Raw genomic sequence first — 26,462 nt, 5'->3', positions numbered from 1 at the left:
CCCCAGGAATGCTGGTCGGGTTAGGTAGGCGAAGTAAAACCAAATAAGGCTGCCATGATATGGAAAGGAAGAAAGAGAGAATTAAGACTACAGTATATAAAATCAAAGAATTCCCACCTGAACAGCCTTTTTCCATGCTCGATATTCTAGCAGTATTGAAATGGGTACTTCCGATGCAGTAATGCTTCCCTTCAGTTGCCTGTCTGTATCTGCCTGAGTATTTATAACCTACTCATCACAACGGTATCTGACTGTTGAGTGTGAAGAGACTGCTGAGCTTTCTTAATAAGTGCAGCAAAGATGTTTTATGGCCTTTCAGAACCTTCTCACATACAGACCTCTTTGAATCTAGTGAAATCCTAACATAGAGAGCTTATCTGTTTTATTTTAATGCAGTAAAAAACCACTGCGTGTCAGCTGAGGCAACCTAGTCTTTGAAAGTACAACTGTGGGTCAGGGGGTGGAATCTTAGACACCAGCTGTATAAACAAATACTAACTGCATGGTTGTTAATGATGATATCTGTGATAAGCAGTGGTGAACAAAGAGCATTTGAAGAAACAATAACAACACCTACTTATATAGTGCTTTTCATCAGCAGATTTCAAAGTGCTTCACAAAAAAAGTCAATACCATTTCACCATTTTACAGATGGGGAAACTGAGGCACAGAGTGGGGAAGTGACTTGCCAAAGGTCTCCTTGTAGGCCAGTGGCAGAGCTGGGAATAGAATCTAGGTCTCCTGAGTCTCAGTCCAGTGCTCTAACTAGAGTATAATTGCCAGGGATAAGTTTTGAAACCTTGCCATTTTTCAGACTGATTAATTTATAGCTCATAAAACAGAATGTCAGAATATATAAATAAATGGATAAAGTTCACCTAAAAATTGCATATAGCTACTTAATCAAATGAGTATTTTCAGATCCTATATCAAATTTCTGGTTTTATATTCAATTAGAACCGAGTTTTAGATTTGTAAACAAACAATGTGAATGTCTTTCAAGCTGGAGCCTAATACACTGAAGGAAAAGGAAAACTTGGGTCCTGGACCTGCTATCAGACCTGAGCGCATGGATCCAATTATAGCATTGGAGCTTCAGCATTTCACATACAAAAAGTACTGTAAAAACTGCATTTCTTTTATACTCCAAAATCCCACAGAAGTCAATGACAGTGGCACTGAACAGCACCCCTAACATTAATGCATGCTAATGTTTCCATTATTCCAAAGATTTGTTTTTTTTCCCAGAGATTTATAATACTTCCATCCCAAGCCACACTGAGCTGAAACTTAACATGTCAGTCCAGAGAACAACCACGTTGGCCGGTGTCAATGCTGTTTTTGTGTCGGTGATTGGTTGTAAGGGGGTGGCTGAGAGAACCAGCCATCTTGAACACTGGAAAACGAAATTTCAAAGTAACGAGTAGAATGGTGTTTGAAAAATAATTACTTATCACTGAGACATTGTAATGGCAATATTTTTATAAAGCGTTTAGGTCACATACAGATTCTCAGACATTTGAGTTAGCTCTTGATATACAAATTCCAACTGAGCTGAGAGAGCAGCCAAGGGAACTAAGAGAGAACTTGTATGTGCAGCAGAGTTGAAAGAAGAGTATTGTGGCCTGGGGTGCGCTGAGAGATTTGGAATGCTGTGGGGGATGCCAGGCAAAGATTGGAACAGCACAGGAGCAGAGACCAAATTAGAATAGTGTAGTGGGAAGTGGAGGGAAAAAAATCCCAAAGGAGGGGGAGTGGATAAAATGTCCCACAGATGCCTGAAGGAACAGAGAGTGAGTATGACTCAACTTGGCTGGGAGAGCTTTCAGCCTGGATTACTAACTCACTGTGGCACCAAACTCTTATTGCAGTTTGTGTACTAAGTATAAAACAGACTTTTGTGCTGGGTGGGCTGTTGTGACACAGCAAAGCTTAGATAAAAGATTGCACTGGGCCAGAGGACTGAAAATGGACCGGAAAATTTAGAGGATGAAACACAGTAGCTAACAGATTATCCCAGAATAAACCAAAGAGCTAAAAGAGTGATTCATAGACCTCTCTGTATTGGGACAGGAGCCATGTTTGATGCATGTTTGCCTGAACCTGTTAAAACCATGTTTTACACAGTTTGATACCTACTGTGGATGAGCCACAATGGCAGAGGAGGTTTTAATTTGTGAATTGAGTTGTCCCATTGTACATACTGTGTTTTTTCAGTGATTCCCCAGACTACCACCGTTTTCCCATTGCAAGCTGTGGTGTAGTGGCCTTTCCCTTCTCAGTGAGGCGTTCTTCAGTTCTCTCTAAAGCCCTCCAACACCTCTCTTTCAATCAGAGGAATTTGCTGGAGGATGGTTTGATGCACTCCCAGCTTTTACCAGCTTGGGCAGTGGAAGAACCAGAATTTCTCTGAGTTTACACGTATGTGCACTGGAAATAATGCTCACTTTGTGATCCAGGAGAGTGAATTGAAGCATCATAGAGAAGTTCAGAGAACACCAGGCAAAGAGGCACAGAATGGTTGGGAAGGTCCAAGAGGGAATGAAAAGAATCAAGAGTTCCTGTGAACAAATCAAAGGGAGTAAAGACAAATCAGGGAGTACTGCAACTGGGCTGTGGGAGAGATGGGAAGAAACACTGTTGTCGTGATAGACTTATAAAATTTGTGGACGATACCAAGCTGGGAGGGGTTGCAAGTGCTTTGGAGGATAGGATTAAAACTCAGAATGATCTAGAAAAAATGGAGAAAGTCTGAAGTAAATAGGATGAAATTCATAAAGACAAATGCAAAGTACTCCACGTAGGAAGGAACAATCAGTTGCTCACATATAAAATGGGAAATGACTGCCTAGGAAGGAGTACTGCAGAAAGAGATCTGGGGGTCATATTGGATCACAAGCTAAATATGAGTCAACAGTGTAACGCTGTTGTAAAAAAAGCAAACATCATTCTGGGATGTATTAGCAGGAGTGTTGTAAGCAAGACACGAGAAGTAATTCTTCTGCTCTACTCCATGCTGATTAGGCCCCAACTGAAGTATTGTGTCCAGTTGTGGGTGCCCCATTTCAGGAAAGATGTGGACCAATTGGAGAAAGTCCAGAGAAGAGCAACAAAAATGATTAAAGGTCTAGAAAACATGACCTATGAGGGAAGATTGAAAAAATTGTGTTTGTTTAGTCTGGAGAAGGGGGCATGATAACAGTTTTAAAGTACATAAAAGATTGTTATAAGGAGCAGGGAGAAAAATTGTTCTTCTTAACCTCTGAGGATAGGACAAGAAGCAGTGGGCTTAAATTGCAACAAGGGCGGTTTAGGTTGGACATTAGGAAAAACTTCCTAACTGTCACAGTGGTTAAGCACTGGAATACATTGCCTAGGGAGGTTGTGGAATCTCCATCATTAGGGATTTTTAAGAGCAGATTGGACAAACACCTATCAGGGATGGTCTCTAGATCATACTTACTACTGCCTTGAGTGCAAGGGACTGGGCTAGATGACATCTTGAGGTCCCTTCCAGTTCTATGATTCTATGAAAGCAGATATAAGAACAGCAGGAGAAAGCTGAAAGAAAGGCCTGGAGTGGCTGACAGAGAGGATTAGAATGGCAAGAGAAGAGAAAAAAATTAAAATTGTGCCAATGAGACAAGAGAGTGGGTGAAAGGGAGCTAAACAAGAGTATGCAGACCATTTAATAATGCTGACTAAGGGCAGTGGAATGTTCTTCAGAGAACATAATGATATGGATGCAATAAATACAAAATTACCATGTTCCTGCTCCCCCACGGTGGTAGTGTAGTGTTTTAAAAAAACACCCCATTGAGGAGACAGATGCTCAAAAAGGAAATACAGTACTAAAGAGTGTTGAAACATTTTCAGTAAAACAAAAACAAATCCCTGGAAATCTCATTGTTACTTGAAAGACAGTGAAGGAGGAACAGAAATTCTTGATGTAGAGTTCTGTTTATCACACTTGTAGTTTTATTCTTCTTGCCATAGTTTCTCTGTATCCACTTCCTATACTAACTGGAATCCTATGCATGTTTAGACTGTATATATGTAATACTGTAAATTGCTTGGGATCTTTGCAGATAAAAGGCGCTATATACATGTAGGACCATGTTTTAAAAAAGACTAATAGTTAATTATTTTTCCAAAGGAAAATGGAAGACTCTCTTGATTCTCTGCCTCTCCCACCCCTGTATCTCCGGGTGCTTTGTTATTCCTATGTCCAGTGATTTCTCACTGTTCTCCTGCTGCTGCTTTCCACATCCTGGCAGTGGTGTGGGTTGCAACTTTGAAAAAATTTTTACTGGCAACCACATCTCTGCTCTCAGGACTTACTGAGAGCTAAACAGGGAGTTTGTAATGATCTGGAATGAGCTGTTAAATATAACAAATGCTGTTAAGCCAGCTGTAGGTTTGGTACTGCACAGGCAGTTGCACATTTTTAAGAACTTGTTTGTAAAGGTTTCCTTGCAGCTAAGCTATTAATTTAAACACCTGACAGGAATGGTTCTTACACATGGATCTGCCTCATATACATGATTAACAAGTCTCTGTCTCTGTACACATACCCACTCTCTTGACATGGGGAAAAGCCACCAAATCTACATAAAGGGCAGAGAGACCTGTACATAATCCCTTTCTCTATTCAACTTACCCTTCAGATATGGTCTGGGGAGCCTTTTTTGTTCTCTTGCTATATGCTGGATAACATCCCCCCCACCAACACACACATTCACTCAGTGGGAAGGGGAGGTTTTCATCCCCTACAACTCTGATGGCATAACTGTTGAGGCTCAGAGGGGATAAGTACCTTATGGAAGTTAAGAAGATACATGTAATAGCAGCTTCATATCTGTTAGTTGCAAGATAGGGGCTCTTAGGGGCTCACCTATCTAATAGGGGTTAAGAATCAAAACTTTTCTAACTTTCTTAATTCTAACCCAGTTGTTTTCAAGACGTGCCCCCACAGGACGAAGCGAATGGCTAATTTTGAACTTTTAAAATAAGCTGGCTTTAAGCTAAAAGCTAATTTTAAAAAATTAGGAACACATTTTTAAAAGCTCTTGCTGTTCTTAGTGACTGTAAATTACTTTCCTGATTTTCTTCCAACTTCAAAAAAAGTCATCTTTCTGCTAACTATTCTTGAGACATTTCAGTGCAAAAGGATTCTGAGGAGGAAGAGGTTAGAAAAGAGTGAAAATAGAAGTTATAAATTAAATATCTTCTCCAGTCTTATCTACAGAGTCACTGCCATGATGCTGAAATGAACTGTGAACCTTTTTTTCCAAAAAGAAAAAATCTTAATTTGTAACAGAGAAAGAGACAGCATGGTTCAGGAATGGATTCATCTTGACAAAAATATTCAGCACTGAAACAAACAGCCTTTGCTGCTTTTCATAGGCTTGCGTGAACTGGTGCCAGCATTCAGTGGAAATGTTGCTGGAATCTTTCTTCATGTGATTTTTGTCTACAAATAACTCATAATATTTTCTCAAGAACTAGTAGGGAAACAATATTGTGCATTATACTTCCAGCGAGACTGCTTCCAGCGGTGATACTTTTCTGTGTGCATTCTTTATGAATGTTGGGAACTGTAACTATATTAGGGAGTTTTACATGAGCATATTTAAGAAAAATGTCATACATTCATGGGACGAGAAATCACTAGCTGATCACCTAAGGCGCAGGTTTCACCTGGCCATTTATCTGGAGTGCCCAACTTGTCCCCAAATGGGTCACAAAGGCCTGAATTTCAAAAGTGTTGAGCACCCTCAACTCTATCTGAAGTCAATGGAGGCACTTCTGACAATCAGCACCGAAGGGCATCAAATGAAATACACACAGTTAGTGGTCACTTTAAAAATATGGGCCTGTCTCATAGTAGGATTGATTTCTTTACACCTTATTTTAATTCTTCTTCATTCATATCTTTAATGGGGAAACAAGAAGCCTTCATCCTTTGCTAATTTCTTTGAAAATACTACACCAGAAGTCTTCATGCAGATACAACCACAAAAACAATGCTGCTTTTAGCACTTCCTGTGGGAGAAAAAAGCTAGTTCTTGCAGTTCATGAAAGAACTTTGATCTCTATGTCCAGTCCCGGTGCCTTCGCTCAGCTTTTACGCAAGCTAATTAGCCATTCACATCAGTGAGAGTTTTGCTTAAGTGCTGAATAAGAATTTAGTCCTAGATATTATGCAGCAGGAGGTGAGTAAAAAAAATTAATGAGATTCTGTAATTGGCATAAGGCCCCTCGGATGAAATGAGAAGGTTCTGTCCCCAAATTCCCAAACCCCTAGAGATCTGTTCGGATCATAGGAATCCACTGGAAGCAAAGTGTGTCTGCACTACTTCTGAGCTCCCTTACCTGTCTCCTCAGCTTCAGGGCAAAGTGTTTTCAGTGGAGCCACATTGCCACAGTTGTTGTGACATCAGTATTGCCAACCCCAAGCATTCAAAAATTGGCTTAAAACTCATGAGTTTTTTTTTTTATTTAGATATGTATGAGATTTTTACTTTCACATGAATCTGGGAGCTAGTGGTTTAAGAAACAAATGATAAAATGAAAAGAGTTAGTTGGCAACACTACAATAGGCACCTTCCATTTCCTCCTTTCTTTCCTCCTTCTTGCTACCACAAGTAGAAGTGGTTATCAGAGTTAACTCTGCTTCAAAACTGACGGGCAGAAAAAAGTGATCTCCTCCCTCTGTCCACAGATAGAGCCCCCAAATCCCTAGAAGGGCCTGGAGCTGAATAATTCCAGAGAGATTATACTCCCTCCTGTTTCCCTCAGACAAGGATTTGTACAGCTTTATTTTCCTACTATGTATGTGCTTCTAAAATTGTAGAAAACTTTGTATGAGACATTATGGGCTGGTCTACACTGAAAACTTACATTAGCATAGCTAATCTCAGGGGTATAAAAAAATCCATCCCTCCAATTCTTCCATCGACCTAACTACTGCCTCTCGGGGAGGTGGATTAACTAGAACAATGGAAAAACCTCGTCTGTCGCTGTAGCGAGTGTCTACACTGTAGCGTTTCAAGTGTAGACATACTTAAAGTAGCATGAATCAACCCAGGCCTGAATTTGAATGCATTTACACAAGTAGCCAGTTAAGGTTATGCTGGCAGCCTTAATTCTGACATATCCCGTCATTTGAGTGCACCTGTAATGTTCTGTTAACAAAACAAATTCACTTTGTAGTGTAGTTCTGGCATTGTCTGCTGCACAACCAGGTCCACGTTTCAAAGTTTTGTCAGAACACCTAGGTGAAAAAACCCCCACCCCTCACTGACATAGCCATGCTGGCAAAAAAAACCTAGGTAGGTGCAGCTATAGCAGCCAACGAGTCCTTTTGCCAATATAGCTTATGACATTTGGGGAGGAGATTTATGTATCCAGCCAAAAGATCTCCATTTCTCGGAATAAGTTGGAACTCCACCAGGGGGCTCTGCCAGTATAGCTATACAGCTATAGCTGCATCAGCAAAGCCTTGTAGACTAGCCCTAAGTAACAGCATTGGGCCTGATCTATAACGGTTTGGGAAATGATAGTAGCACCTTTCGAACAAGTACGGTGTTTAATTGCAGTTTATCATGTGTTAATGTGGGTCCTGCTGCCAGGACAGACAGGCCTATATGTTTGGTATTAAAGCTCCTGAGTAACCAAAAATTAGCACAAACAGAAAAATCAGTCAATTAAAATATCTGAAAATTCACTGATATAATGAGTCAATTCCCCTTGCTTTGTTTTGTTTGTGAGAATAATTAAATGACCAGTGCAACAAAGTTTCCTTTTGGGAATGTATTTATCTGGTCAAATACAGTGTAGTCAGGACCCCAAATACAAACAGACTACTAAAAATTAGCTTGAAGCAGAGCAACTTAGAGCAAATAACAGCAGAAATTGTCTGTGGCCTTCTGTGCCCCAGAACTAACTATCTTGGTCTGCTTTCTTGGTCTGCTAATCAAAACAAACCAGTCCCACAATGTGTGTTTAAATTAGCTGTGCACCTTCCATGCACCACAACTCCATACCTGTGCCTGCTTTTCTCCCTCACCAGGGGACAGCAGCCTATGCATAAACCCAAGAGGGCGCGGGATAGCGTATGGGCTATTTATTTAAAACATACAAGCTGTGTGTATGAATTGGAACCCCACCTTTCAAGAATCATTAAAGAATGGGCATAGGAAGCTGCTGCCACTATCAGTTACCATAGTGGGTGCACCATCTCCCTTACATGTTTTAATAGGACTTTTCCTCAATCTCTGATTTCCATTTGGCCTGTAGAAAGTGGTGTGGGGAAGGAAATTTTTGACCCATTGTGTCCCTCTATTCTTCCTGGCTGAGTTCTGGAAGATGGCCCTTTAGAATTTTTCTTTGGCTGGCTAAATCACCAGACTTGAGAAAATCTCTAAGTAATATCTTTTATTATTTGTACATGTTTGTATAGGCCAAGTTTGTCCCCTCGACCTGACATAATTGCAGTGTATGCAAAAAGAGTAAGTAGCTATACAGATATATAATACAGAGCCAACTTGTTGTCCGTCCAACCCCTCATTTTGTTTACAAACAGCAAAACAGATCACAAATTTACTCTGATTTTTAAGAAGCTACAGAAGGTTACACTGTTTATCAAAAGAACAGGAGAACTTGTGGCACCTTAGAGACTAACAAATTTATTCTCTCTGCCAATGTCAATATATTTCTGTTCCTTAGGGTTGTGTGGGCTCCATCTGGTGGTTAAGTTAAAAACATGTCCACTTTTATTTAAACAGAGATTGACTGTAGTTTAGTTGAGACTTGAATATTTGAAGATTGCAGAATCAGATTCTGCTGAGGCTCAGATTTCATTTAAAACATCTGCTCTTAGGGTAACTGGGATGACTTTACAGATTGGTAGTAGGATACAGAGCTTTCTACTGTGGCTGGCAAGTTCAAATCTCATTTAGCTCACTAGGGGGCTTAAAATCATCAGCAATGGCAACTGTTCACTGGTTTGCAAAGTGAGCTGGTGGGGACAGCCCAGTACATAAACTACCACTACAGTTGGCACTAATCAACAATCTTTTTGCAATCTCGTCAGAAAGATCAAGCATTAATGTGCATGATGACTAATGCTACCTTCCCACTCCTAAAGGTGGTCCCTGCAAAATCGCTTTGTGTACTTTAGAGGGGTGGCGTAAAGAGGTTTACGAGTGCTTCTGCTGAGCTGTAGATGATCTGTGGATACATAGAGATCTTTGATTTTACAAGGTTATCAGTCCAGCTCCTTGTATAAACATTAATATTCATACAGAAAATTAATAATTTGGTATGATTTTACTCAGTTTGAATGCAATAAATCCCTTTTTCTGAACTAAACAAGGGCATTTCTCTAACTGTAAACTGGTCAAATCAAAGTCATGAGGCATTCATCAGTTCAATGAGACCTACTGGAAAGCATCACCTATCATCCCATACAGAAAGTTATGTAGACATATTGGGTCCAATACAGCTGTGATTTAAACAGAGATGAAACGTACACATCAGGTGTAAGTTGATCAGAAAATGTATGTAAGTAATGGATGTAAGGAGTCAAGAAGGTGCAATTATTACACCATTTGACAGTCAAGAAGGTGCAATTTATACACCAACAGGGCAAAAAGCAAATAACAGGAAATGCAACAAATAGGATTATCTTTACAGTTTAAATCCACGTCTGTTTTCTGGACAGTTTACGCCTGATGTTTAACTTATGCTGACATTTGTCACAAATGCATCTGGCCCAGCGACTTTAAGGAGAGTTGTAAGCGCTTGCACCAGGATTGAATTTGGCCGAGTAGGGCTACCTGTTTGGGTTCAATAGCATTGTTACAACATAGCTCAACAACAAACTGAAGAGACTAAGACAAATATGGAGCATTCTTTCAGAAGGGCGACTGCCCCAACCTACGCGGAGACCAGTTGAAGGGAGGCAGCTCTCTCTTAACCACTAAGTCAAGCCATAAACCACAAGTCCTTACTAAAGTGTTGAGAATTGGATCAAAAAGAAAGAAGGACAACATATTTAATCAAAATGAAAAGTTCACTTTTGGAACAAACTTGGGACAATGTTTAAGATTAATTGGGAGTGAGGGGAGAGAAAAGTCTTTTTAAGTGACATGGTTCCCTAACTTGATGTCCATTGTGAGTACAACTGAAAAAGTAACATCTAAAGCAAAAACAAAGCATAGAGGTGGGAAGGATAATGGGATGGCACCTGAGTGTGGGCTTCTGACTCTTGATATTTTTCTTGCATTTCTTTTGTGTGGCAGTAGTGAAATAGGGACATCTAAGCTTCTGAAGAATTGAAAGATTCAAGTTTGAAGAGGACATGGGGGAGAAGCAGTGTGCAAAAGACTTCTTTAAACTCAGAACCACATATGCCAGACCTGAACTAGCACCATCTTTGCCTTGCTGACAGACTACACCAGTTGGTAATGGCATCAACAGCAGAGTCGAATTAGAGTGCTCAGTAAAAGCCCTTTGGGACTTGTCTCCATATTGTATTATAAAACTGACTTACATGTGACTCTACTTACATCTCTGGAAAACAAACCGAAATTTCATCTCTCAGGGCAGATAACCATAGGAGCCATATGCTAGGTGTTGAAGACTACACTGAAATGGGCTGCCAAACCCTGCTAATCACTTGCTGCAGTCCTTTTCTAAAATGAAAATGGCGAAGGTTGCCATCAAAACCTTTAGACTTTTAAAAAAAATTTAGAATTTCATCAATACAAATTAACAAGATCTAATTTTAATGTATTCAGGGCAACTACAATAATTAAAGAGTTAAAACAACATCCATGTTTGTTCTAGTCTGGAGAATAAGGTAAAAAAACCCCAAAACTACGTGGGGTCATGTGGAAGGATACAACCGGCACTGAGGTTCCCGGTCCAGAGATGACAGGTTTCAGAGTAGCAGCTGTGTTAGTCTGTATTTGCAAAAAGAAAAGGAGGACTTGTGGCACCTTAGAGATTAATATATTTATTTGAGCATAAGCTTTCGTGAGCTACAGCTCACTTAATCGGATGCATTTAGTGGAAAATACTGTGGGGAGATTTATATACACAGAGAACATGAAACAATGGGTGTTACCATACACACTGTAACAAGAGTGATCAGGTATGGTGAGCTATTACCAGCAGGAGAGTGGGGGGGAAGAAAACCTTTTGTAGGATAATCAAGGTGGGCCATTTCCAGCAGTTGACAAGAACGCCTGAGAAACGTGGGGGGAGGAGGGGGGAAAAAACATGGGGAAATAGTTTTACTTTGTGTAATGACCCATCCACTCCCAGCCTTTATTCAAGCCTAAGTTAATTGTATCCAGTTTGCAAATTAATTCCAATTCAGCAGTCTCTCATTGGAGTCTGTTTTTGAAGTTTTTTTGTTGAAGAATTGCAACTTTTAGGTCTGTAATCGAGTGACCAAAGAGATTGAAATGTTCTCCGACTGGTTTTTGAATGTTCTAATTCTTGATATCTGATTTGTGTCCATTTATTCTTTTATGTAGAGACTGTCCAGTTTGACCAATGTACATGGCAGAGGGGCATTGCTGGCACATGATGGCATACATCACATTGGTAGATGTGCAGGTGAACGAGCCTCTGATAGTGTGGCTGATGTAATTAGGCCCTATGATGGTGTCCCCTGAATAGATATGTGGACACAGTTGGCAACGGGCTTGGAGACTTTAATTTGCCTGTTGCCTCCCTACTGCCATCACCAATTTCTGATCTTGATATTGAAGATCTGTGAAGCACAGTACTTATAAGTGGGGGTAAAGAGATAGTGCTGGAATCCTATTACAAGATTGGTGAATTAATGTGACAGACTGATTGGCCGTGGACATGAGTGATTGTGAAATAATCTTCAAAGGGAACAGTATGCACTTTGCTGGGCATGTGAGCCTTGCAAGGTGGGCCTAAAGGAGAGAAGGAGGCATTCATTTTCTGACTCAAGCATCTTAGCATTCCTAAGATTTCCAGCTAAATTAAGGAGAATAGAGAACAAGGCATTCAGTGTTTAGCATGCAGGGTTTGGACAGATTAAAAAAAAACATTAAGCTTCCCCCCTACAGATCAAAATGGATCAGATTCAGACATTTCAGTAGACTAAAAATATTGATTTAGCATTATATACTGCTATAGCTTTACATCTCACTGATTCTACTTATGGCTGTAAAAAGATGTTATGCTTTTCTTAAGCAATAATTGTTATCTAGAGAAGTGTTTGTGCATATTTTTACTTATAACTTGCATTTGCTTGCTTCTTCTTCGAGAGATTGCTCATGTCTATTCCACAATAGGTGTGCGTGCGCGCCACGTGCACTGGTGCCAGAAGTTTTTCCCCTAGCAGTACTCACAGGGGGAGCACCCCCCCGCAATCCCTGGAGCGGCGCCTGTCTGGCACGGTATAAGGGGAGGGGGGCTGCACTTCCTCCACCCTCAGTTCCTTCTTGCTGCCAGTGAAGGTGCATCAGAACTGCTCAGCTCCAGATTTGCTGCAGCTCGTCCCCAGAACTCTTTGTTTGTTCAGTAGTACCTGTAGTCCGTTAGCTAATTCAGTTAGTTTAGTTAGTCATTGAGCCCGGGCCGGGGCATGCCCCGCACCCGAGGCTTTAAGTCATGCAGCTCTTGCAGGCGCTCTATGCCAAGGAGCGACCCACACGCGGATTGTTTGCGCTGCTTGGGAGAAACCCATATCAGCGAAAGGCACAAGATCTGCAAGTCTTTCAAGCCCTGGACTAAAAAAGAAAGGGACATTAGACTCCAGGCCATCCCGATGGAGTTGCGCTGGCCCCGACCCCAGCACACCGATCCGAACTGGTACCTGGCACCGCAGCGTCGGGTCACAGAGACCCTCCGGTACCATCATCCAGTTGGCACCACTCCTCATCCACGGGCTACGCCAAGAGGACCAGAAAGACTCCCTCTTCGCAACAGCACCGAGGGAAGTCTGGGACAGAGGCTAGGCCCATGTCGGGTAGTCCTTGATCCCCATCGGGCCCTAGGCCTCCGACTCACGTTGAGCTGAGTAGCCTGGCCCCTTCGGAGCAGGCCTCTCCGGATGTCTGGATGCCATCTACACCCGAAGCCCTCGAAGCAGCCAAGGACGTCATGTCGATGCCGGTGCCCGGAGCTCCGCCAATGTCGGCCCCACACTCCAGAGTCAAGCTGCCGCTGGGATCACCGCAGTCGCCACTGGCCCGGTACCAGTCTCGGTCGAGGGAACGTTCCTGCTCACCGCCCAGCGACCGTTCAGGGCTCAGTCCAATTGGATCGCCCTCAACGCCGGCCAGACTGTCCGGATGGGTGCCGGGACTCCCGGCACCACTCATCTTCACAAAGTGAATATTGACGGGACCGTGGCGGACGTCGCCAATGGTCCTTGTCTCGCAGGAGATACCACAGTCTGTCGTGGCACAATCATCGACGCCATTCCCGCTCGGACTCCCGTTCCAAGTCTCCGCAAAGGCACCGTAGCCCCGGGTGTCCATCGCTGGCGTCTCACTGACACAGGTCCACCCGTCAAGGCCATTCGCGGAGCAGCTACTACCATCGGTGCTGCTCCTCTGCGTCGAGATCGCGGTCCCATGGCCGACATAGATCCCAGCACCGCCGATAGTCCCGGTCCAGAGGCAGCAGCGGATCATGTGCCAGCCCGGCCTCCCCTCACAGCTGCCTGTCTACAGGCTAAGCTAACCAGCCCAAACAGCCGGCCCCGCCGGTGCCTCAGCATGCGCAATGGCACCAAATGTTGTGGCTGGTCCAGTGGTACCGGTGGGCACCATGGCCTCCAGCGCAGCCCCCAGTGGGGGCTTGCTCGGTGGCCTGGGCCTCGGAAGCACTGTCAGCGTCCATCTTTAGACCGCCAGAAAAAAGGTCGGTGGGACCTGTGTCCTCGGTACCGTGCCCGGAGTCCGACCAGGTGGTGGATCCTCCGGTGCTGGACGACACCAAAAGCACCACACCAGCGTCGCCCCTTCTGGAGGAGCTGACTGCAGCCCTGCCCAGCTCCATCCCGCAGGAGGACTACCGGGCTGACCAAGACCTCCTAAAAAGGGGGGCAGTGAGCCTCCACCTCCAGGCTGAGGAGATGGAAGAGCCCTCAGACTCCCTGTTCAATGTGCTGTCCCCTTCAGCACCGGGCAGGGTGGCCTTGCCGCTCCATGAAGGGGTGGCAAGAATTTCAAATGCCCTGTAGCAAACACCAGCCTCGTTGGCTCCCATCTCTAAAAAGGTGGAGCGCAAGTACTTTGTACCCACAAAGGGACCCAAGTATCTGTATACCCCCCCGGCGCCCAAATCCTTGGTGGTCGAGTCGGTCAACCACAGGGAGCGGCAGGGGCAACCGTCCCCGACCCCCAAAAACAAAGACTCCTGGAGGCTGGATACTTTCAGGAGAAAAGTTTATTCATCGTCAAGCTTTCAGCTACGAGTACCAAACCATCAGGCTCTCCTGGGTTGCTACGAGTTTAACCTCTGGGAATTCCTCCCCAAGTTTGAGGACTCCCTCCGGGAGCACAATAAGAAGGAGTTTAAGGCACTCGTGGAGGAAGGGACGGCGGCTGCAAGGACATTGCTGCAGGCCGCTTTGGATGCAGCAGACACGGCCGCACGCTCCATGGCCTCAGAGGCTTCTGCTCTCTGGGCTCTCCAGCGAAGCGCAGTCGTCAGTACAGGATCTCCCTTGTACCAAGTGTACCAAGGGTACACTTGGTGGCCATATCGGCCTTTCATCCCCGGTGCAAGGGCACATGGTATTTTCCCTTGCTATGACCGGCCGGTTCCTTAAGGGTTTGGACTGTCTCCACCCATATTCCAAGCCCCTGGTTCCACAGTGGGACCTAAACCTGGTGCTGGCTCGTCTCACGAGGGCCCCATTTGAACCACTGGCCACGTGTTCCTGGTCTCACCTCTCGTGGAAGGTGGCCTTCCTGGTAGCTATCATGTTGGCCAGGTGGGTCTCAGAGCTCAGGGCCCTAACCTCCGAACCGCGGTATACAGTTTTTCATAAGGACAAGGTCCAGCTCCGCCCACACCCTGTGTTCCTCCCGAAGGTGGTCTCCACCTACCACATGGGTCAGGACATTTTTTTGCCAGTCCTCTGCCCCAAGACTCACGCCACTAATGAGGAACACCAGCTCCACACGCGCTACATGAGGCAAGCTCTGGCTTTCTACCTCGAGTGAACCAAGCCGTTCAGAAAGTCTTCGCAACTTTCATCACCTCAGCTGAGCGAGCGAAGGGTCAGCTGATTTCCACTCAGCGGCTTTCTAAGTGGATCACTTTGTGCATCCGTTCCTGTTATGAGCTGGTGGGGACTCCCCTGCCGCCCATTGTGAGGGCAGACTCGACTCGGGCGCATGCCTCGTCGGCTGCCTTCGTGGCCCACGTCCCAATCCAGGACATTTGTAGGGCCACCACGTGGTCTTTGGTTCACACGTTCACCTCACACTATGCGATCGTCTCCTAGGCCTGGGATGATGCCGGGTTCAGCAAGGCGGTACTCCATCCTGAGAACTTGTGAACTCCTACCCACCTCCAACAGATATAACTTGGAATCACCTATTGTGGAATACACATGAGCAATCACTTGAAGACAGTTACCTTTTCCGTAACTGGTGTTCTTCGAGATGTGTTGCTCATGTCTCTTCCACATACCACCCTCCTTCCCCTCTGTCGGAGTGGTCTGGCAAGAAGGAACTGAGGGTGGGGGGAGCACAGCCCACCCTTATACCGCGCCAGGCAGGCACCGCTCCAGGGGTCCCAGGGGAGGTGCTCCCCCCTGCAGGTACTGCGAGGGGAAAAACTTCTGGTACCGGTGCATGTGCATTCCACCTATTATGGAATAGACATGAGCAACACATCTCGAAGAACACCAGTTATGGAAAAGGTAACTGTCTTTTCTTTGACATGCTTAGCATATTGTCTATAGTGCTGCTTGTGTAGGCCATGTGCCTAGGCTCGCCTTTCTCTTTGTAGTTCTATAAAGTTGCTACAGTGTACAAATGCTAGAAAAAATATTAAAGTATCTGTGGGTTGGGATGCTTTATTTGATTATACACTCCTAAATATTTTAACAGGTAGAAGTGTAAAGGGAGATCAAGAATACGTTACCACACCTTTAAAGGATCCAGTACTGCTGGGGATGTTCATGAGTCTGGCCCTGTGGCTATTTTAAAACAACAGTAAAAAAGACGATTCAAGTGTGAACATGAAAAGAGGAGAGAGACAGAACCCACTGGAGAGTCCTTCAGGGAGAAGACACAACATAGCTAAGACATTGACAGGAAATGGAGCTAATCTTCCAGAGAGAATGGGAAACCTGTGGGACTGTCAGGATTTGCAACACCTACAAGGCAAGAAGAGGGAAATGTACACAGCTTTAACAGATAACATTGCACCGCTCTGGGCCTACCCAAATTACTTATGCAAAGGGGGTCTGGAGCAGGCTGTGACTGCTGTAACATAGCAATTATTTGTAGTCTCTGTAAAACAGCATCGGGGGCATCCTAGGTTTTAAAGGTATTACTTTAAATTCCTAATTCATGTTTTGATACAGTATCTTTAATAAAATTTTATTATTCAAAGGTCTGCTTATTAATCTCATTTAGTATCTTCTCTTCTCTTGCCTGGGTAAAAGCCAGCACAGCAACAGAATATAGCTCCAGCTAATACCTGCTTCCTTTGCATTCCCAAATTTTTTCCATTTGCCTGATAAGATGGACAGTTTGGGAAACTGAGGCAATACACAGTGAAAACAAAGTAAAGAGAAAAATAAGAGAAATCTTTAGCACTGATATAGTTCCATTAGCTCCAAAGTGCTTTATACGAAACATTAGCTAATTGAATAAAAATGAATAATAAAGATGTACTGAGTCATTAATACAAAGTAGATAGGTAAGCTGTATTTGCACTAGATCTTTCTTTTTTCCTTGTTAAGTTTTCATGCCATTCCAGGTCTACAGTGGCAGGAATAGTGGGAATACAAGTGTAGATGGCTGTCAGTGTTTTAATACTGCTCAAGTGAGATCTATGCAACACTGAGGTTAAAACATAGAATATCAAGGTTGGAAAGGACCTCAGGAGGTCATCTAGTCCACCAATCCCCAATTTTTGCCCCAGATCCCTAAATGGCCCCCTCAAAGATGGAACTCACAACCCTGGGTTTAGTAAGCCAATGCTCAAACCACTGAGCTGTCTCTCCCCCCAGCATGATTACTAGCATCCTATCTACACTAAAGCTTCCACCTTTGCTACTGTCAGTGGAATGTGCACTGGTGGGAACAATGGGAAATTTAAAGACAAGTCTAATGTAGTCAAGGATGGAAAGCCCACGTACACAGCACACAAGTATATCTAATTAATACAACCAGTAATCTTAACCTGAGCTCTTATCTATGCCTTAGTAGATTATGGGAAATACATGCAAGTAAGTGCAATATTTAATATCCTAAATATGAAACTGTCATTCCCTGAAATGACAAGAGTGACCTGAAGAAGAGCTCTGTGTAAGTTTGAAAGCTTGTCTCCCTCCCTAACAGAAGTTGGTCCACGAAAAGATATTGTGTCTCTAATATTCTGCGACTGACACAGCTACAAGACTGCAAACAATAATTCATTTAGCCTGTTTTGCCAACTCTTGTGATTTTATTTCAAGGCCCATGAATTTGATGTTTTTCTTAAAGCAACAGCTTGCAGACTTATATGAGAATCTTGGCTTTCATTAAAAAACAAAAAAAAGTTTCCAGCCCTCACGGTTCCAGAGAACATCTTAAAATGCAACCCAAATGTGTCCTAATGCTTCAAAAAGCATGAAGGCAAATAATACAAACCCAGTATGTATTATTTTAAATAAACCTCATGATTTTTAAACTAGTCTCATAATTTTGCAGGGCCTGATTCATGACAATTTTGAGCGGGCAATACTAATCAGATGAGCTGTATTTTGCTGTTCTGTGTAGTTGCATGTTGCCTGTCACTCCTATGTATACTTTGCATGAGGTGTGTTATACTGACTGAACTATTTTCAGAGTAACAGCCGTTAGTCTGTATTCGCAAAAAGAAAAGGAGTACTTGTGGCACCTTAGAGACTAACCAATTTATTTGAGCATAAGCTTTCGTGAGTATGCATCCGATGAAGTGAGCTGTAGCTCACGAAAGCTTATGCTCAAATAAATTGGTTAGTCTCTAAGGTGCCACAAGTACTCCTTTTCTTTTGACTGAACTATAGGGTTTTTATTTTATTTGGTTGTTTTTTTTCTTCACATAGTGAGTATACTCTCTTTTAGATAGGAACATGCATTTTGCATGCCTTTCCACATGCAGAATGATGTTGGTGGATAAAAAAATGGGCATGCATAAAGATGAATGGTACTTACAAAAAAACTATATTAACAATCAAGCAACATGTTATTTTCAACACAACAGCAAGATGTCAGAGGAATCATCTGACATTTCCAACACTGGTAATTTCCTTTAGAAAAGGAAGAATCATATACATATTTACAAATTCAGTCATAAAATTCTAGTGATAAATGGGTATTCAAAAAGTGTGTTATTTCCTTTTATTTACCCTATTGTTTTGGCATCCCAGCACTGTGCTATATTAACACAAAGTACAGCAATATAATGTTACTGCCACATCTGTAAACTGCTTTATACCATTTTTCTGTATATTTTTGCCAGAAAAATAATTTATAGTTCATAGCATTTAAGGTCAGAATGAACCATTGGATCACCTAGTCTGACCTCTTGTATATCACAGGCCATTTTACTCAGTTACCCTTGTATTGAGCTCAGTAACTTGTGTTTGACTCAGGCATAATTTATATTCAGTTCCTACTTTTAAATTACTCTATTGTATAAATTCTGTGGAAAAATCCTCCTTACTCTATCAAGCTAAAGATATGGGTTCAATTTCTAGTTCTACACCACATATTTAGCTCTTGCCTTACTGAAGAAACGTAAGCATTATCTTCAACCCATCTGGCTGCATGGTGCAGTGAAGAAAGATCTGATGGATAATACTTCATGCTGCCATAGAGGAGATGCGGTCATTATTGATCTCAACTGCAGTAAAAGCAACCAGAAGTGGGACTGCAGGCTTCTAAGAGATGCCCACCTACTGATTTGGCACAAACTGCAACAAAAGTCTTAAGAGAACAGCTGACAGGAAGTTAGTATAGAGCAATCCTGTGACTACTCTGCTGGGACAAAGGATTACAACTCATAGTGACTCTCTCCTCCAACATGCTATAGCTAGACTACTATAAGGACAGCCAGGTAAAACACATGTGGTGATGGTGGTGGTAAGGTGCCTCATAAAACTAAGATGTTTATAAAAAAATAAAATAAAAACCAATCTGGGCCTACAAGAGCGCTAGGTAAGAGGGAGACAGTAGTTGTGTGCTCAAGTGGTAAGAGGTATCTCTATAACATAAAAATTAAATATTTAGTAGCCTGGGTCTACATATAGTTTGGTTTCTAGAAAATATGTCCATGATTTACCAGACTCTTTTTACCCTTATTCCAAGACTTGTGACATTATTAAGGTTATACTCTGACCATATAACCCTTCATGATGTTTTCCCAAAATTTTCCATGATAAACCTCCAGTGCAAGGATTCCAACCCCTGCAAATATCTCAGAACCACCTGTGTCAGCATGTTCCTTGTATTCACACAACTACACTAGGGCCACATTAACCATTGGGGAATGAAACCATACCAAGCTGACATAGGGGTCCTATAACATTGGTAGACAACAGAAGCACCTCATTTTGCTATCAACTTAACACCAGGTTTAAAAAGTGTCCTGTTTAAAAGTCTCCAAACTAAGTATTCACTCTTTTGCTGCTGCTGAACTCTCATTGCATTGCTCCCTGCCGGCATCTTTCCTCTCCATGTGATACAATAAACACTAAATGCTGTAGCTGTGTGCAGTGGCAACATGAGATATCACAGTGACAAATTAGTTAGTTGGTCTGTCTACAAGACCAAAAGGACACACTTCCCATCATAATAAAATGTGTTTGGGGGAAATTGTAAAAGCTCTCTGGGGGAGAGAAAACAAAATGGAGGCTGTGATGGGGTGCCATGGTCCAGGAAGAAGAAGAAAGAGAGAGATTAAGGCTCATGTAGGAGAAAAGGCAACTGAACATGGGGAACAGCAAATGGATCACGCAGTATTGAGGAAGGTGCTAACAGAATAAAGAAAAACACTAGGCTATTTAGAATGTACAATTAGCGTATGGAATTCATTGCCATGAAGTATCATTGCAGCCAAGAATATAGCAAGATTCAAAAAAGGATTAAATATTTATATATACATCCGCCTGCTTCACAATTTAAGACAACCTCTGAGTATTGGAGGTTAGGAGGAACCTTTCCCTTAAGCAAGTTATCCCACAACAGCATACTGCAGGATTTCTTGCACTTTCCTCTGAAGCAGCTGGTGCTGGTCCCTGTGAGACAGGATACCGAACTAGGCAGATCACTAGTCTGAGCCATTATGAATTTCATGTTCTACAAAAAACACTGATGACTTTTCATAATTTTGTCATGATTTCCATGGTTTGTGGTATCATTACTATGACATCTCCAGGACTTTCCCCTAATGATAACATTTTTCCGTTATAAACTGTTGTGTGCTATGGTTGTGTATGGTTTAAGAGCTACTCTATTCCATCCCAAAGATGGCTGCACTTGAGCAATATATGCAGTGACATGGCTAGGTTCAATTTTCAGAGGTGCTGAGCCTGCAGAAATCCAACTGAAATCAATGGGACCCTCTATATCAAAGGGCTTTAGAATCCTTTGAGAAAAAAAGTGTTTCTATTTACTGTGATAAACCTGAGCCCTTCTATGAGGTAGAAAATAGGGCATAGATGGAACAGGTATTCAAATCTCTCAGTATTTGGAATGGAAGTAGAATCATCCTGTCAGGTTACAAAACCTTGAAGAAATGTATTCACCCAGTAAGAGTAATTCTTTTGAAAGGTAAGTAAAAATTATGAATTTTTTCATTCTCATAAATTATCTTGGTAAAGGCTGATGTCTATATATTGTGGCTGGGCTGATAAATTTCCATGACAGTTTTGCAAGCGCAAGTTAAACACAGTGGGCCAAATTAAATAGTGACTAGTATGTATCTGACATCTCCTTCACATGTCAATAAAGTCTACAAACAGCAGAATTAGATGCCAAGATACATCATTAAAATGAATATTTAAAAGTGAGCAGTCATTAATACAAGAAAAACATCAATGCAAAGTATTATCCTAAAAATTAGACAAACAACAATTTGCCTTTATTACTATATTTTGAATATACTGAAGATTTTGGTAATTGTCAAGAGATAGGAAGAGTAACATGGGGGAACCAAGAGTAGATTTTCATCAAAACTTTTATCTAGCTCTGAGTTAATAGTTTCACAGCTTACGCTTCAACTAAATGTAGGTGTGACAGCATTTATGGTAGCACAACAGACAAAAATTTGGAGAGGTTTTAAGAATGGTCATCATGCAAAAATACACGGCAACTGGAGTCCTAAAATCCATACTACTTCTCTACAAGGGGAGAGCTAAATGCCACATCCTTCTTTCCCATAAAACATGCCAGTCTGGGCTACCATTTTCGCAGCTATAACACTAGTGAAAATACACTTCCATGGTTTCAGAAAGCCGTATGGAATGAACAAGTGAAAGAAATGTTTGTGGGTGTTGTGTGAGAGAAAACTGTATACAAGGGTGTGTGAGGCAACTGTATTCATGAGGCAGCTGTGTGAGTGAAAGAGGATACATGTGAGGGCTGTCAGCCTGCAAATTTAAGCAGAAACAAGGCTAAGACCTGTTCCAGGTCTCACTAAGTATGTAAAGTCACTCACACTCTAGAAATGAAGAATATGTGCAAGTCTGTGAGAGACATTTAAACTCTTCCTCACATAATCCCAGCAAACTGGAGACAGCCCCTGAGTGAAGCAGACACCAACCTAGGCACCTTTCCTTTGCAGTTTCTCACTATGGGGGATTTCTACATTGCAACCAAATAAGGGTAAATTCCCCACCAGCTCTTGGATTGTCGGAAGATGACATCTGGCATCTAACTGAACTTTCAGGAATTACAAACACTGGAACGCAAGCTGCAAATCCTACACACCCTGCTCTCTCCTCCTGGCTGTTTTCCCTCTTCCCTCCTACCCCCGGCAGTCCCCACCCCCCTTGCCCAATCTGTCAGTTTCCTGACCACTTGCTTCCTACTGCCCCACTCTGCCTGCTCCCACAGTACCCCCCCTGTTTCCCACCCCCCACTCCTCTGGCTGCTTCCCCCAATTCACCCACCCCACCATCCCTGCACCAACTCCCCCAACCCGCACATGCCCCCCATTCCTCTGGCTGCTCCCCCAATCTCCCCTCCCCACCTGCTTTCCCACCCCCACCATCCCTCCACCCAGTCCTCCAGCCCCCGCATACCCCCCACTCCTCTGGCTGCTCCCCAATCTTCCCTCCCCACCTGGTTTCCCACCCCCACCATCCCTCCACCAACTCCCCCAGCCCCCCACTCCTCTGGCTGCTCCCCCAGTCTCCCCTCCCCACCTGCTTTCCCACCCCCACCATCCCTCCACCAACTCCCCCAGCCCCCCATTCCTCTGGCTGCTCCCCCAGTCTCCCCACCCCACCTGCTTTCCCACCCCCGCCATCCCTCCACCCAGTCCTCCAGCCCCCGCATACCCCCCCACTCCTCTGGCTGTTCCCCCAATCCCCGCCTGCTTCCCCGCTCCCACCATTCCTCCGCCCGCGTCCAAGCCCCCGCTCCTCCGGCTCCTCTCCCATCCCAGACCTCCGCTGTCCGCTGTCCCCGTCCCGCTGCGCCGGCCCCCGCCACCCCAGCCTGTTCCCTCTCCCCCCTCCCTTTAGGCTCTGCCTCACACCCCGCGGCCTTATCTCCGTTCCCCGCTGGGCCGACTGGGACCCCGCCTTGTTCCCGCGCCCCTTCGCCTGCACTGCGTCACTCTGCCCACTGGGCCCTCAGCACGCGCCGCCTGGCACCCCCACTCAGCCCGCCGACCCTGCGGAGCCAGCCTGCGCCGGCGGGGCCCAGCTCGCCACCTACGTGCGGGGGGTGGGGACGGCTCGCGCCCGCAGCTGTTTGACATTCAGAGATCAAGCCGGGGAGGCGGTTAGGGAAACACAGTTATTTGCGTAACCACCACCCAGAAAGTCTCTCGAACTGCTACTGGTTCCATCGTCCAACCTATTGCTCGAACCCTATTGGGTAACGGTGACATCAATCCCCAACCTCCAGACCAGCGTCCGCTGGAAGTTTCTGGTAGAGTCAGGGAGCGGGGCGGGGGCAAAGGGGAACCAAGCGAAGTGATTGGCCAAGGGGGCGTGCATGCTACAAATATGTATTGGACGAAAAAGACAAGGAAGAGGCACAGTAAAACTATTGGTCTAGAGAATAAGACTCTGCGAAGGGATTGGTCAGAACGGCAACACGGTGATGATTGGTCAGCAGGTGTTGGGCGGATCTTCTGCTGGGTTTCACAGTGGTGATTGGTCAAGGATCGGAGGCGAGCAAGCTGATTGGGAGGTGGGGTTCTGGCAGGTTCCAGAAGAAGACGAGCGGCCACTATAAAAGACGGTGAGCTAGCGAGTAACGGCAGATCGCGGCGTAGCTACTGAGAAGAGCACAGTTTGGAGCGGCAGCTGAGCGAGCCACCACCATGTCTGGTAAAGTGCCTGCCATTGGCATCGATCTGGGCACCACGTACTCCTGCGTGGGTGTCTTTCAACACGGCAAGGTAGAGATCATCGCCAACGACCAGGGCAACCGCACCACGCCTAGCTACGTGGCCTTCACCGACACCGAGCGCCTCATCGGGGATGCCGCCAAGAACCAGGTTGCCATGAACCCCACCAACACCATCTTCGACGCCAAGCGCCTCATCGGCCGAAAGTACGAAGACACCACGGTGCAGTCCGACATGAAACACTGGCCCTTCCGCGTGGTGAGCGAGGGCGGCAAGCCCAAGGTGCAGGTGGAGTACAAGGGCGAGAACAAGACCTTCTTCCCCGAGGAGATCAGCTCCATGGTGCTCACCAAGATGAAGGAGATCGCGGAGGCCTACCTGGGCCGCAAGGTGCAGAACGCCGTCATCACCGTGCCCGCCTACTTCAACGACTCCCAGCGCCAGGCCACCAAGGACGCTGGCACCATCACCGGCCTCAACGTGCTGCGTATCATCAACGAGCCCACGGCGGCCGCCATAGCCTATGGGCTGGACAAGAAAGGCACTGGGGCCGGCGAGAAGAACGTGCTTATCTTCGACTTGGGCGGCGGCACCTTCGATGTCTCCATCCTCACCATCGAGGACGGCATCTTCGAGGTGAAGTCCACGGCCGGGGACACCCACCTCGGCGGCGAGGACTTTGACAACCGCATGGTGAACCACTTCGTGGAGGAGTTCAAGCGCAAGCACAAGCGGGACATCGGCAGCAACAAGCGGGCTGTGCGGCGGCTGCGCACTGCCTGCGAGCGGGCCAAGCGCACGCTGAGCTCCTCCACCCAGGCTAGCATCGAGATCGACTCGCTGTTCGAGGGCATCGACTTCTACACTTCCATCACCCGCGCCCGCTTCGAGGAGCTCAACGCCGACCTCTTCCGCGGCACCTTGGAGCCCGTGGAGAAGGCCCTGCGCGATGCCAAGCTAGACAAGGGCCAGATCCAGGAGATCGTGCTGGTGGGCGGCTCCACCCGCATCCCCAAGATCCAAAAGCTCTTGCAGGACTTTTTCAACGGCAAGGAGCTCAACAAGAGCATCAACCCCGACGAGGCTGTAGCTTATGGCGCCGCAGTGCAGGCTGCCATCCTCATGGGGGACAAGTCTGAGAACGTGCAGGACTTGCTGCTGCTCGATGTCACGCCTCTGTCCTTGGGTATCGAGACAGCCGGCGGGGTGATGACTGCCCTCATCAAGCGCAACACCACCATCCCCACCAAGCAGACCCAGATCTTCACCACCTACTCCGACAACCAGAACAGCGTCCTGGTGCAGGTGTACGAGGGCGAGAGGGCTATGACGAAGGACAACAATCTGCTGGGCAAGTTCGACTTGACCGGCATCCCCCCAGCTCCCCGCGGCGTCCCCCAGATCGAGGTCACCTTCGATATAGACGCCAACGGTATCCTGAATGTCACTGCCTCCGACAAGAGCACGGGTAAAGAGAATAAAATCACCATCACCAACGACAAGGGCCGCCTCAGCAAGGATGACATTGACCGAATGGTGCAGGACGCAGAGAAGTACAAGGCGGAGGACGAAGCTAATCGCGACAGGGTGGCCGCTAAGAACTCCCTCGAGTCCTACACCTACAACATGAAGCAGACCGTGGAGGACGAGAAGCTGAAGGGAAAGATCAGCGACCAAGACAAGCAGAAGGTGCTCGACAAATGCCAGGAGGTGGTCACCTGGCTTGACCGCAACCAGATGGCCGAGAAAGAAGAGTACGAGCACAAACAGAAGGAGCTGGAGAAACTCTGCAACCCCATCGTCACCAAACTGTACCAGGGAGGAGCCGCCCCACCCGGTGGCGCCGGGGGACCCACCATTGAAGAAGTGGACTAGACTAGACTGGACTGAACGCTACACTGTTCAGGGACAGTTATTTTTTTTCCCATTTTTTTCCGTTTTACTTTCGTTCCTAACCTTAAAGTCAGTGTCAATGACAGTTTATTCTGTTTGGATGTGCATAGGAAGCTGAGACAGATCTGCTTCTATGTGCTTACAAAGAGAAGGCAGTCCAGCTTGATAAGGTTAGTAGCAGATAAGTTTTTTGTTAACTCAGATACAAATGCTAGTATTCTTCAGGGTGTTGTCTTTATATGTTCAGTGTCTTCTCTGAAGTGCCCACTTGATCGTTATTGTTGACAAACATTTCAAGTTATGCATGGAGAATGTTTACCAAACGCTTTAAAAATATTTGCCGGTCCGGCATCTGGAAATTTTGGTAATAAAATAAATATTTAAAGCATACATTTTTCTCCTTTTTTGTATTTTGTTTTGGCAGTTATGATTAAAATGTTAAAGGCTCGTGCTTCTCATAAGAGGGTGGTAAAAAGGTGTTGAGACTTAAAGAAAAATTTAATTTACTATGGCTTTGTCATAGAAATCACTTACCAGTAATAGTGCATAGGTTGCTGACATTACAGGCGCAACGTCCTAAATGTAAAGCGCATGTGGGTGGGTGGCTGTCCTAGGGCAGCAAGTCTGTTAATCACTTGGAGGCTGTCAGCTTTCCCAGCTTCTCATAAACCTCTCCCAAGAGGGGATGGGAGAGCAGCGTATGCTGCAAAAACTAAACTTTGTCTTACTGTCCTAATTAAGTGTAGCTGTTTAGCTCTCAGCTGGGCTGGTGAAAA

General features: G+C 45.0%; 2 protein-coding genes across 2 annotated transcripts in view; both read left to right on the top strand.

The window, feature by feature from the left end:
- Window positions 1–16,543, top strand: part of ZBTB1 (zinc finger and BTB domain containing 1) — a 30,256-nt gene extending 13,713 nt beyond the window's left edge. Inside the window, exon 3 of the mRNA XM_074956368.1 lies at window positions 16,125–16,543. Within this exon, the coding sequence (XP_074812469.1) occupies window positions 16,125–16,128 (4 nt within the window). The 3' untranslated portion in view covers window positions 16,129–16,543. The remainder of the gene's footprint in view (window positions 1–16,124) is intronic.
- A 7,141-nt stretch (window positions 16,544–23,684) lies between these two features.
- Window positions 23,685–26,076, top strand: HSPA2 (heat shock protein family A (Hsp70) member 2). The gene has a single exon (XM_074956359.1). It carries the CDS (start codon window positions 23,767–23,769, stop codon window positions 25,666–25,668), a length of 1,902 nt encoding a protein of 633 aa, XP_074812460.1. The 5' UTR covers window positions 23,685–23,766; the 3' UTR covers window positions 25,669–26,076.
- Window positions 26,077–26,462: the final 386 nt, after the last annotated feature.

This window comes from Natator depressus, chromosome 6 (genome assembly GCF_965152275.1).
Source record: "Natator depressus isolate rNatDep1 chromosome 6, rNatDep2.hap1, whole genome shotgun sequence".
NCBI lineage: Eukaryota > Metazoa > Chordata > Testudines > Cheloniidae > Natator > Natator depressus.
The sequence above is the reverse complement of the archived record's forward strand: the minus strand, read 5'-3'. Positions and strand labels throughout refer to the sequence as shown.

What these genes read in the sequence shown, in the direction of transcription:
- HSPA2 (XM_074956359.1), top strand. Translation starts at nt 23,767, where the DNA reads ATGTCTGGTAAAGTGCCTGCCATTGGCATCGATCTGGGCACCACGTAC.